At 44.5% G+C, this 12,585-nt stretch overlaps 1 protein-coding gene across 1 annotated transcript in view; it reads right to left on the bottom strand.

Annotated features, from left to right (window-relative positions):
- Window positions 1-2,835: 2,835 nt before the first annotated feature.
- LOC308078236 (scavenger receptor cysteine-rich type 1 protein M130-like) overlaps window positions 2,836-12,585 on the bottom strand; it is a gene marked incomplete at its 3' end in the record, with an annotated part of 64,674 nt that continues 54,924 nt past the window's right edge. The window contains exons 12-20 of the mRNA XM_080419356.1: window positions 7,288-7,593; window positions 6,878-7,195; window positions 6,219-6,434; window positions 5,735-6,034; window positions 4,855-5,256; window positions 4,459-4,758; window positions 3,578-4,009; window positions 3,307-3,398; window positions 2,836-3,162 (exon numbers count right to left, since the gene is read on the bottom strand). Of these exons, the coding sequence (XP_080275482.1) occupies window positions 2,836-3,162; window positions 3,307-3,398; window positions 3,578-4,009; window positions 4,459-4,758; window positions 4,855-5,256; window positions 5,735-6,034; window positions 6,219-6,434; window positions 6,878-7,195; window positions 7,288-7,593 (2,693 nt within the window). The remainder of the gene's footprint in view (window positions 3,163-3,306; window positions 3,399-3,577; window positions 4,010-4,458; window positions 4,759-4,854; window positions 5,257-5,734; window positions 6,035-6,218; window positions 6,435-6,877; window positions 7,196-7,287; window positions 7,594-12,585) is intronic.

Here is a 12,585-nt window from a genome sequence, read left to right on the forward strand (position 1 = left end):
GACCTTGGCTTACGGACAGATTTAAAGGGTCCACACCATGAATTTCATTTTTTTTTGGGGGGGGGTATTTTTTGGGCTCCCCAGTGTCTCTTGTACCCCAAAAAATATTTTTTTTTAACATTCAGTCATTCAGTCATTCTCATTTCAGAGATTTTCAGAATGGGCGTGTCTGAACAGGCCATTTCAGAATGGCATGGCAAGTGACATCACTTGCCTTGCCATTGCATTGATGATGGCCAGACAGAATTGCTCAGTAGCCCCCCCCTGCCCAAAAGGACGTTTTGGTATTGCAGCTGAAAGTGCTGTATAAGCCAGAGACAATTGACTTGGAATGAGTATATCTGAGTGATGATTTAGGCTCAAACCTTTTGAAAAAGGTTTGAGGGACATACACCATATGATATTAAATATCAAATATTTTTTTTAAATTCATGGTGTAGATCCTTTAAGGCAAAAAATAAGCCGTTTTTTACGCTCCATTGATAAATGAGGGCCACTGTCTACTGGGCTGATTTCTGTGTGTGACAAATGCTCTCTGAAAAATCTGCTGGTGGGAACGGTTCTAATATCTCTCCGCGCAAAATAACGCACAGACACGCATCTGTGAGGTTCGGTGAGTCAGAAGCTATGGGGTATAGGCCTACAGACAGTGGTCGGAATAACGGGAGGTCGAACCAGCGAGACCTCCCTTTAGTCCGAGCGGTCCCACGGGTCGGACTAAAAGGAGGTCGGATTATTGGGACTGGTAAGACCTCTCTTAAGTCCAACCGGTCGGACTATGAGGAGGTCGGACTTACGGGAGGTCGGACTGACGGGAGGTCGGACTGACGGGTGACGGGAGGTCGGACTGACGGGTGACGGGAGGTCGGACTGACGGGTGACGGGAGGTCGGACTGACGGGAGGTCGGACTGACGGGAGGTCGAACCAGCGGGCAGCCCCCCATATGTCAAGCAAAAACCCTAAAAGGACTTTCTGACTCCCCTGTCTTTACTGGCACCCCATATTGTTGGCTAGAGCCTGAATCAATCCTTCCATACACATTGATCAGTAGATGAGACATTAATTGATCAGTGATCAGTAGATGAGTCATTGATTGATCAGTGATAATCTTTCATCACATGCTTGTTGTAAATGTTGTGAGTCTCCTGCTGTTATGAAAACCTGTTGGATTTGTTTGTGTTCATGGTAACTATGACAACATCCCATACTACACACAACACATTTAGGAGAGGAACACTTCAACAGTTTCATCTTTATTGACTTTTATTTTCTTAAGGTAAAGATTAAACATCAAACATAACATATTGTATGAAGTTTTGAACACTGCTGTCAGATGACAAATCAACAGTGAACTTTACAGTCATTAAGAAGCATTCAGGTCCTTCTGCTTCTGAAAACACACAATGGATCCTATAGGCTCATCCATAATGGTTTGAATGGTTGGATGGATCCTATAGGCTCATCCATAATGGACCAAGTTCAAAACAAGAAATCAACCCAGATGATGTTACATAGAACATAAAAGGATAACAAAATAAAAATAAGAACATATTAATATACATTGAGGGCCCTATTTTGCTCCCTGCACTGTGCGTTGGCACTATGTGCTACCCGTTAATTACGCACAAGACAGCTGGTGCTGCCTCTAAACGCTTAAATGACACCTGGCACGCTGATTGGTTTTATTAATGTAACGTCCAAACCACACCTTTGCATAATGTAAGGGGTAGCACAGGTGTTTTAGGGATAAGGATGGTGTCACAAAATAGCAACTTGGCCACGGGAAGGCCCCTTGTGTTATCCACTAAAAACCATTAAGAAGTAATGTTCATAATAAGCCTTGTTTAAAAACATCAAACAGTATTTTTTCCCCAATATAAAAAAGACGGGCACAATGCATGACTGTAATTAACAATAAAATGTCACCTGTCAGGTGATAAGAAGCGGCCTGCTCACTCCTCATGCATTGAAGGAAGCATGAGCTCAGTTCGGGGCTCTCCCCAGGCTGGCAGAGGGAGAGTAGCGACCAGGATTACAAGCTTAGGCAATTGGCACTGGGTGAAAACATGGGTTACACAAATCGTGGGATAAAAATGTAAAAAACAAAAACAAAAAAACTATAAAATAATGATGCTACCTTATTATTAACAGATCCTCAAAAGCAGTGTTAAACATATGTAATACTTAAACATCTAAAAGTAAGAAGTTAATTATATCAAAAATCGATATACATAATTTATTAACACATCTCCACATTCTATTGTTTCAATAGAAACACATGTAATTACATCAATAGTTGTGTAGCTCAGACTCTGATGGTTCACTGTGTGACAATCTATGAGCTGAATGACTAATGAACAATGACTAAAACACCTGGGCTGCATAGACATGTATTGTGTACAGTAGGATCAATAGATGCATTTATTGATAACTAATTACTGATAGTTATAATGACTTGATGAAACATCATGAGGGTGAAGACAGACACGGTCCAATGTGATCTGATCTTCAAACACAGAGCTCTTGTTCCCTGTAGATGTCATTGGCTTCTGACTTGTATCCTCATAAATGTTTTCACTGAAGAATTTATCTGCCTCTTCTAAATCTCACTTGGTCTTTCTGGTACATTTACAGTTCAGTGTAAATGTTCAAACCTTGACTGAGGTGATGGACAGTTATGTAATGGATGTGACATGAACTCCTCAGAGATCCACCTCATACACGTGGTGTCCTGGTTCTTCACTGGGTCCAGCTTCAGACCCTCCTGGTAGATCTATGTCATCATACTGGTCGACGACCAGTATGATGACATAGATCTACCAGGAGTGGTCGTATTATGTCTCTTCACTGGGTCCAGCTTCAGACCCTCCTGGTAGATCTATGTCGTCATACTGGTCGTATTCTGTCTCTTCACCGGGTCCAGCTTCAGACCCTCCTGGTAGATCTATGTCATCATACTGGTCGTATTCTGTCTCTGCACTGGGTCCAGCTTCAGACCTTCCTTGGAGGTTTATCTCTTCATACTGGTGGTATTCTGTCTCTTCACTGGGTCCAGCTTCAGCATCGGAACCAACAGCGTTATAATAAACCATCTCAACGTTCTCCCGTCCTACATTATAATAAACTCTGGTCTCCACTTCTGCCCTCTGCCTTCTGGTGGCCTGGAGAAACACAGCAGCACACAACTTGATCTTACTGGATCAGATCAGGTTCTCTTCAATACAAACAGTGGAACTAATTAACTTATATTTTGGTTTGGTATTGAATGAAGATGAATAAAGATTGAATAAAGACGTATACATTACCTTCCAGACACGATAGAGGACATAGCTTATCACCACCAACACCAGCAGCATTACGACTGTAACTTTGAGGATGTTAGATGTCAGATGAGAAGCTGTGAGAGAAAATATTTGACAACATGAAACATCAAGTAAAGATCAACTCTCATTAAAAAGTGTATTTGATGTAATTATTTTACATTTGTTAATTTATGTCATATTCAATCCTGCTTTATGTAATTTGCTTGATTGAGTTACATATTGTGACTTGAAAAGTCAATGTAATTCTGGTTACCTCTGACAGTGACAGAGAGGAACTGGCTCTTATAGTAGAAGTCAGTTGAGTAAACATTGATGTGATAAATACAGCTGTAGTTCCCGTGGTGTGTGAGGTCTGCTACAGGAAACAGGAAGATGGCAGAGTGATTGACAGCTGGCTGGGTGTGGTTTTGTGTTGTGTTGTAACTGCTGTAGTTCCCGTGGTGGGTGTGGTTTGCTGCAGGAAACAGGAAGTTGGCAGAGTGATTGACTGCTGGCTGGGTGTAGTCGTGTGTTGTGATGGATCCAGTGAAGGTGAGGTGGAAGGATCCTCCTGGGTACTGTGGCTGAATGGAGCAGGTGATGGAGAAGCTGTAACCCTCCATCACCTGTGGCCCCTGATGCTGGCCCTCAGAAACCCCATTCATGGAGGAGGAGAAGAAGGTGATGTTTGGATTAAATGGCAGATCTGTAACAAGACAGAGGTGATTGACTGAAACAACAGATGTATACACAGAGAGAAAATGACAATAAGGTCAAATGAGAGAAAGATCAAAAGATTGGAAATAAGTTAATTATAAACATCATTGACTCTAAACAGACAGATGACTAATTGTGTCTGATTCTAAACTGAGGGAAATCTTGACAACATAAAGACGCAGGTCAAGATCTGCAATAATCAGCTCATGCATTAAGAATCATGAGTACTTTTGTATTTTAAAAATTAAATCACATTTCAAATTAATAGTTATTGGTCGAATGTAATGAAAGTAGAACACGTATTTAGGTTCTCATTTATCCTGAAACTGAAGTGAATGTGCAAACAACATACATTAGGCAGACAGACAGACAGACAGACAGACAGACAGACAGATAGATAACAATGTATATATGCCATTGAGGAAGTCACTGTTTTACCTGAACAGATCACCTCCAGTCTGGCAGTGGAATTAACAGAAACCTTTGTTCCACACTCTCTCAGTGAAGACTCAGACCCAACACAGGAAGATGAAATCCACCAAACAGGTTCACGTGTAAACCCAGAATTCCACTTTCTTGAAAAAGCAGAGCCACAGTCCAGCTGTCTACACACTACAGATGATGACTTCAGGTTCCAGTCAGACCAACCATCCACTGGTCTCCACTCTTCCTGGTGTTTCATCTCCAGTATACCAATGCAGTTACCGATTCCTCCCACCAATCTGACATCAGCAGACTCTGTACAGAGTCAAGAGAGTAAACAGTAAAGAAAAAAATTATATTAATGTCATTAGAAAATGATAATCCAAACCAAAAATACAATTTGTAATTCACCTAAGCAGGTGAGTTCAACAGTCTTGTTAGGTGAGCTGGTGTTTCTAGTTGAGTTTGATGTTCTACAGTCCAGGAGAACAGACTCGTTGCCGTCACACTGGAACTCTTTGGTCCAAATTGAAGTGTTCACTTCTCCATAGAGCGCCCCCTGGTGGACTGAAGGAGCCCCACAGCCAAGCTCCCTACAGACCACCTCTGCATCCTGCTGGTCAAAGTCATCTTCATACACTGAGACCCATGACTTATCAGACTTTTTTAGACTTGTCTTTGACGGAGCTTCTCCAAAAAAGAATTCCCACCACCCCTTTACACTTGTAGACCTGTGATGTGACCAAGTTGATTCTGAGTTCACCTCCACTCTGCCTGAACACAAACTAGCACCATTCACCAACCTCACTGACTCTAGAGAGAGAGAGAGAGAGAGAGAGAGAGAGAGAGAGAGAGAGAGAGAGAGAGAATACATTTCAAGTCGTACACTTTGATAGGCTGATGATGAAAACATGATTGTCATCAGACTTTACAAATGACTCACTACAAAGTATAGGCTTTTTCATTTTCATTACTCCACTGCTGTTCAAACAAAACAATACGATTTTCGACCTGAATACCAATGACAGTTGCCGTCAGAGACGCACGATAATCTTGAGATATACAGTATGTTGTTGTGATATCACGATAATGACAATATTGTTACATCCCCACAAAACCATATATACAGTAAAACATACACAATGTACACATTGTAATGTGTATGTACACATACACATTACTATTTAGTTCTAAACCTCCTGGGGTTTCAGTCACGAGGGGTGCAGAACCCAGGGCTGTGGCTGTAAAATAAACTGTAAATATTACTGTTGCTGAAGTAGTAGTTCTTTACCTGAACAGATCACCTCCAGTATGTACAAGGAAGTAGCAGACATCTGTGTTCCACACTCCCTCAGTGAAGACTCAGACCCAACACAGGAAGACGTAATCCTCCACGTAGGTTTATGTGTAGAACCAGAACTCCTTTCTGTTGAAACAGCAGAGCCACAGTCCAGCTGTCTACACACTACAGATGATGACTTCAGGTTCCAGGCAGACCAACCATCCACTGGTCTCCATTCTCCCTGCTGTTTCATCTCCAGTAGACCAGTACAGTTATTGGTTCCTTCAACCAACCTTACATCATCAGACTCTGTAGAGAAAAGAAAGTAAACGTAAAAAAACCCCAAACTATTATGTTCATTATAAAACTATAACCCAAACCTAAAGTGTAGTTTGCCTTTTACCTGAGCAAGTGAGTTCAACAGTCTTGTTGGGTGAGCTGGTGTTTCTAGTTGAGTTTGAGGTTATACAGTCCAGGAGAACAGATTCATTACCTTCACACTGGAAGTATTCGGTCCACATTGGAGTGTTTACTTCTCCATAGAGCGCCCCCTGGAGGACTGAAGGAGCCCCACAGCCAAGCTCCCTACAGACCACCTCTGCATCCTGCTGGTCAAAGTCACCTTCACACACTGAGGCCCACGACTGATTAGACTTCACCTCCACTCTGCCTGAACACACACTAGTCCCATTCACCAACCTCACTGACTCTGAAGAGAGAGAGAGAGAGAGAGAGAGAGAGAGAGAGAGAGAGAGAGAGAGAGAGAGAGAGAGAGAGAGAGAGAGAGAGAATTTAAAAGAGAATTTTATGAATCCACTATTGAATATATATGAAACCATTATGGATGCATTTTGATCCATAATGGTTTCATTATTATTAATGGGACCATTATCCTCCCCATTAGCTCATAGGAGACTAAAAGCCCCCACAAGTCCCCCCCCCCCCACACACACACGCGCGCACGCACGCGTATGCGCACACAAACACATGCAAACTGATGAAATGATGAATGGATAGTCAGACAGATGGACAAACAGACAGACAGACAGACAGACAGACAGACAGACAGACAGACAGACAGACAGACAGACAGACAGATTAAATGAGGTACTGTAGATTGCTGTCATTGTTCAAGTAATTGTTTTTCGTTACCTGAACAGATCACTGTGGGTCTGCCTGTAATCAAACCTTTCCGTTTGATACCAAAAGTCTCCATTATGACACAGTCGCTCAGTGAAGACTCAGAACCAGCACAGTAAGGTGTAATCCTCCATACAGGTTGATGTGTAAAACCAGAACTCCTTTCTGTTGAAACAGCAGAGCCACAGTCCAGCTGTCTACACACTACAGATGATGATTTCAGGTTCCAGTGAAACCCACCATCCACTGGCCTCCACTCTCCCTGGTGTTTCATCTCCAGTTTACCAGTACAATTACTGACTCCTCCCACCAACCTGACATTATCATTCACTGTAAAGAGTCAATAGAGTAAACATTAATGCAATGCAATGACTTGTATTATAGAATATAAATCCAAAGCAAGAAAATATCTGGTCTATTACCCAAACAGGTGAGTTCAACAGTCTTGTTAGGTGAGCTGGTGTTACTAGTTGAGTTTGAGGTTCCACAGTCCAGGAGAAAAGACTCGTTGCCTTCACACTGGAACTCTTGTGTCCACATTGGAGTGTCAACTTCTCCATAGAGTGCCCCCTGGAGGACTGAAGGAGCCCCACAGTCAAGCTCCCTACAGACCACCTCTGCATCCTGCTGGTCAAAGTCACCTTCACACACTGAGACCCACAACTGATTAGACTTCACCTCCACCCTGCCTGAACACACACTAGTCCCATTCACCAACCTCACTGACTCTGGAGAGAGAGAGAGAGAGAGAGAGAGAGAGAGAGAGAGAGAGAGAGAGAGAGAGAGAGAGAGAGAGAGAGAGAGAGAGAGAGAGAGAGAGAGAGAGAGAGAGAGAGAGAGAGAGAGAGAGAGAGTGTTTAGAATAAATGAGAAACAATAGCATCCCGTCTCGCTCAAAGTATTGTGAGAGAGAAATAATTATTACTTAAAAGATTACATTACTAAACCACCGCAGAGGATACATGATTACTACATGAAAGCATTGTAAACAATCTGTTGTTCTTCTTTCATCTTTGTTTACCTGTTGAGTTGTGTGTTCGTGTAACCTGGAGAGCTGAGGAGAAAATAAATCATCAAATAAATGAGTTTCACTGTAATAGAGTACATGGATCCTCTCTACCAATACAGCAGCTTGTTTATGTGTTGAAATACAGGACAAGATGTCCTTTGATTTTCCTATTTGATTAAATTTATTGATGAAAATAAGTTGTACTCACTAATATAAATTAACTATTTGTTTGATGATTGCAAATAACTTTAATTGTGTCACCGTCTGTGATTCTAATTACTGCATCATGCCAAGAGATAATACAATGGACTGACTTGAATTTGGATATAAAGATTTATTCACTCTCCTAATCTTATTACAAATGTATGCGGCACTTTTAGATTCATATCACATATAATAGTTCATATTTTGGTAAGTAATAATCCAAAGATATAGTTTGTCTTTTACCTGAGCAGATGAGTCCAATAGTCTTGTCAGGTGAGCTGGTGTTTCTAGTTGAGGTTGAGGTTCTACAGTCCAGGAGAACAGACTCGTTGCCTTCACACTGGAACTCTTTGGTCCACATTGGACCCTCCACTTCTCCATAGAACGCCCCCTGGCGGACTGAAGGAGCCCCACAGCCAAGCTCCCTACAGACCACCTCTGCATCCTGCTGGTCAAAGTCACCTTCATACACTGAGACCCACGACTGATTAGACTTCACCTCCACTCTGCCTGAACACACACTAGTCACATTCACCAACCTAACAGACTCTGGAGAGAGAGAGAGAGAGGGGGGGGGGGGATGTATTGCGCAGTATGGAGAGAGTAAGCATTATGATTTAAAAAGTAAATGCATTAAACCACAACATAGGATACATGAATCTTTAAAGGTTCTATGACATTCATTTTCACTTTTTCTTATTTTTTTAATGTTTTTTGGGGGGTTTTATGACCTCAATTACACCCAAAAAATCTGAACTTTGAACATTCAGTGGATTTTCTGTGGTCTGGGGTTTTCTGAATAATTAGGCTGAAAAGTAATCTGAGCTTGGCCCTTGGGCAGTGAAGTCACAGGCCATTAATCCTGCCCACTCTCCTCCTCGCCCCTCCCCTCCCCTATCCTTTCCTTTGGGGGGGGGGGCGGAGCAGAGGCGATGATTGACAAGCAAAATCCCTCAACAGCGACACCCGCAGGCAAAGATTTCTTTTTTCTTTTTTCTTTAGAAATGTGAGAGAAAAACACCTGCCATGGATCAATGGAGTGGAATGTTTTGTTAAAACTTTTTATACACGTTTGAAGGACCATGACAAAGACTTTTAATGTGTGGTAAAACTGAACGTCATGAAACCTTTAAAGAATGCACCTGGAACTATATACTCTATTAAGTCTAAACATAGAGTAGACCTTATCTGCTCTACTATCCAGTAATGTGACTCAATATGTATTCATCTAGTAAAATAAACTTTAAATAACAAATGGAGCTCTGTAAACGTGTCTAATCAATTTTGAACTTCAGATGAAACGAAATGGCACGTTTTAAATGCATATTGATAATGACACAACTTTTAAAGGCACACAGACATGCAGATATAGAAGGACAGACGTATGCACAGTAGAGACAAGCTATAGAGACAAGCTAGTGTGTGAGAGAGAGGGCAATTATATAAGAGAGTATACTGGGAGCGCCATGGAGGAAGGCTGCTCTTGTACTCGCTCCGTAGCGTCGCAAAGTTTTTCCGTCTTTTTAGTATTTTTTAGCCTTCTCTTTTTTTCCTACACCGTCAGGTGTCTAAGGAGTTATGACAGACAAGCACTTATGGACATCAGCACAGCGATTACACACAGAATTCCGGACTTTTTTGCCGAAAACCCTCCACCCGGCTGGGTGGGGGGAGGGCTTCCCTTTGTCCCGGCTGGGACAATAACACGGAAGCGGCGAAGGAGACGGCCAGGCCGACGAGGAACAAGAGCGGGTCTCCTCGTAAGAACAACAAAATGTGGATATAAACCTGCACTGCCTTCAATCCTGCTAGCGAACGTTAGATCTCTGTGTGAATCAAGAACAGTGACCACTATGGACGACTTACTGGCGCGCGTTAAGTATAACACTGAGACGAGGAACACGTCGATTGTTGTGCTAACGGAGACGTGGCTAACGGAGTTAGCATCTGATTCTTCCATCACTCCTCCTGGCTTCACCGCGTATAGGAAAGACAGAGACCCTGTACTAAGCGGTAAGCAACGTGGGGGGGGAGTTTGTGCCTTGATCAACAACAACTGGTGCAAAGATGTTAAAATCCTAGATAGTCACTGCTCACCAGACCTTGAACTTTTAATCATAGCCTGCTGTCCTTTCTACCTACCACGCGACTTCGGCATTGTGATTGTAGCCGTTGTTTACATTCATCCTGGAGCTAATAAGGACACAGCTATGAGGGAATTACACCAGGCTATCAGTGCACAAGAAAATCGTCACCCGGACTGCGCAGCCATCTGCCTAGGCGACTTCAACCGGACAGACTTAAAAAAGATCTTTCCCAACTTCCACCAGCATGTCACCTGCAGTACCCGTGGTGACAATATTCTTGACCACTGCTACACGCCCTTCAAGGATGGATACAAAGCTCTCCGCCGCCCACCGCTAGGAAGCTCTGACCACTACGCCATCCAGCTGCTACCTGCCTACAAACAGAGGCTAAAAAGGGAGCCGGTCGTTGAGAAGGAAATCCGAATCTGGTCTGAGGACACAGACGCTATGCTACAATCCTGCTTCTACCAGACTGACTGGGGGATGTTTAAGAACGCCGCTGGGAATCACATCAACGAACTCTCAGACTCAGTCACTGGCTTTATCAGTAAGTGCATAGATGACATAGTCCCAAAAAAGACAGTTCGGATCTATCCCAATCAGAAACCATGGATGGACAGCGGAGTACGTGCACATTTGCATGAACGGGATGCTGGTTTCAAATCTGGCGACGTGGAAACGCGCAACACGACACGCGCGGCCCTAAACAGCGCCATCAGGAAGGCGAAAAAGGCCTACACAAAAAAGATGCAAGACCAACTCAGCAATGGCGACATCAGGAGCACATGGCAGGCGGTACACACCTTGACAGACTGCAAAACAAGAACCAGAAGCGAGGTGAACCCGCCTGCCTCCCTCCCCAACGAACTGAACACTTTCTACGGACGGTTTGAGATCAGCCCCAACCGCGGCAGCCAATCGGGGCCATCAGCAGCACCAGCAGAGGAGAACCCTCTAACCATCTCGGAGAGAGAAGTGCGTACAGCCTTCGCACGGGTCAACATCCACAAGGCAGCCGGACCTGATGGGATTCCAGGCCGGGTCCTTAAGGCATGTGCAGACCAGCTGGCGGGTGTCTTCGCTGACATCTTTAACCTCTCCCTCTCCCAGGCTGTGGTCCCTGCAGGGTTCAAAATGTCAACCATTGTGCCCATTCCCAAAAAGGCCAAAGTGACATGCCTGAACGACTGGAGACCTGTCGCTCTCACCCCGATCGTCAGCAAGTGCTTCGAGAAACTGGTGAGGGAATACATCAGCTCCACGCTACCTGCCTCGCTGGATCCGTGGCAGTATGCATACCGCAAAAACAGATCCACCGACGACGCTATTGCCATGGCTCTCCACACCGTCCTCTCGCACATGGACAACAAGCTGCTGAAGGACAAATATGTACGTATGCTGTTCGTGGACTACAGCTCAGCATTCAACACCATTGTCCCAGCAATACTTGACAAAAAGCTCAGAGACCTAGGGCTACACCCAAGCATGTGCGACTGGATACAGGACTTCTTGTCCAACCGACATCAGGTGGTGAGAATGGGCAGCATCACATCCGACCCCCTGACCCTCAACACCGGAGCACCCCAGGGATGCGTGCTGAGCCCTCTCCTCTACTCCCTGTACACGTATGACTGCATAGCCACACATGTCTCCAACACCATCATAAAGTACGCGGACGACACGACAGTGATAGGCCGAATCGTCAACAACGACGAGTCTGACTATAGAGAGGAGATCAACTCACTGGCACTCTGGTGCCGGGAGAACAACCTCACTCTTAACGTCGACAAGACCAAAGAACTGATCGTGGACTTCAGGAGGCCGCGGAGAGACCATGCGCCCATCCTCATCAACGGTGCTGCAGTGGAAAGGGTCAGCGAGTTCAAGTTCCTCGGAGTACACATCGAGGAGGACCTCAAATGGGAGACGCACACCACACACGTGAGGAAAAAGGCTCAGCAGCGACTGTACTGGCTCCGCCGCCTGAAGAAGCTCGGAGTAGGACATCGCATCCTCAGGCTGTATTACAACAGTTCTGTTGAAGGCATCCTAACAGGCTGTGTCACGGCCTGGTACGGGAACTGCACTGCCCGAGAAAAGATCAGTCTACAGCGAGTAGTGCGATCGGCAGAGCGGATAATGGGAGGCGAGCTCCCAGCGCTCCAGGAACTGTACAAAAAGCGGTGCGTGGTCAAAGCCAAGCGCATCATCAAGGACAAGCACCACCCAAGTCACAAACTGTTCAAACCCCTACAACGACCGCGACCGGGCAAGGGGCTCTACCGCAGTATCAAGAGTTCCACCACCAGGTACTGGTGCAGTTTTAATCCGGCTGCTGTCAGAATGCTGAATGAGGCATAAGCCTTGTTCAGCAGCCTGACAACAGGCGGTACTGTCCAGCTGGTCGCAGACTTTTCTGG

The sequence above is a fragment of the Gymnoscopelus braueri genome, assembly GCF_963280865.1.
Source record: "Gymnoscopelus braueri genome assembly, chromosome: 22".
NCBI classification, from domain to species: Eukaryota; Metazoa; Chordata; class Actinopteri; order Myctophiformes; family Myctophidae; genus Gymnoscopelus; species Gymnoscopelus braueri.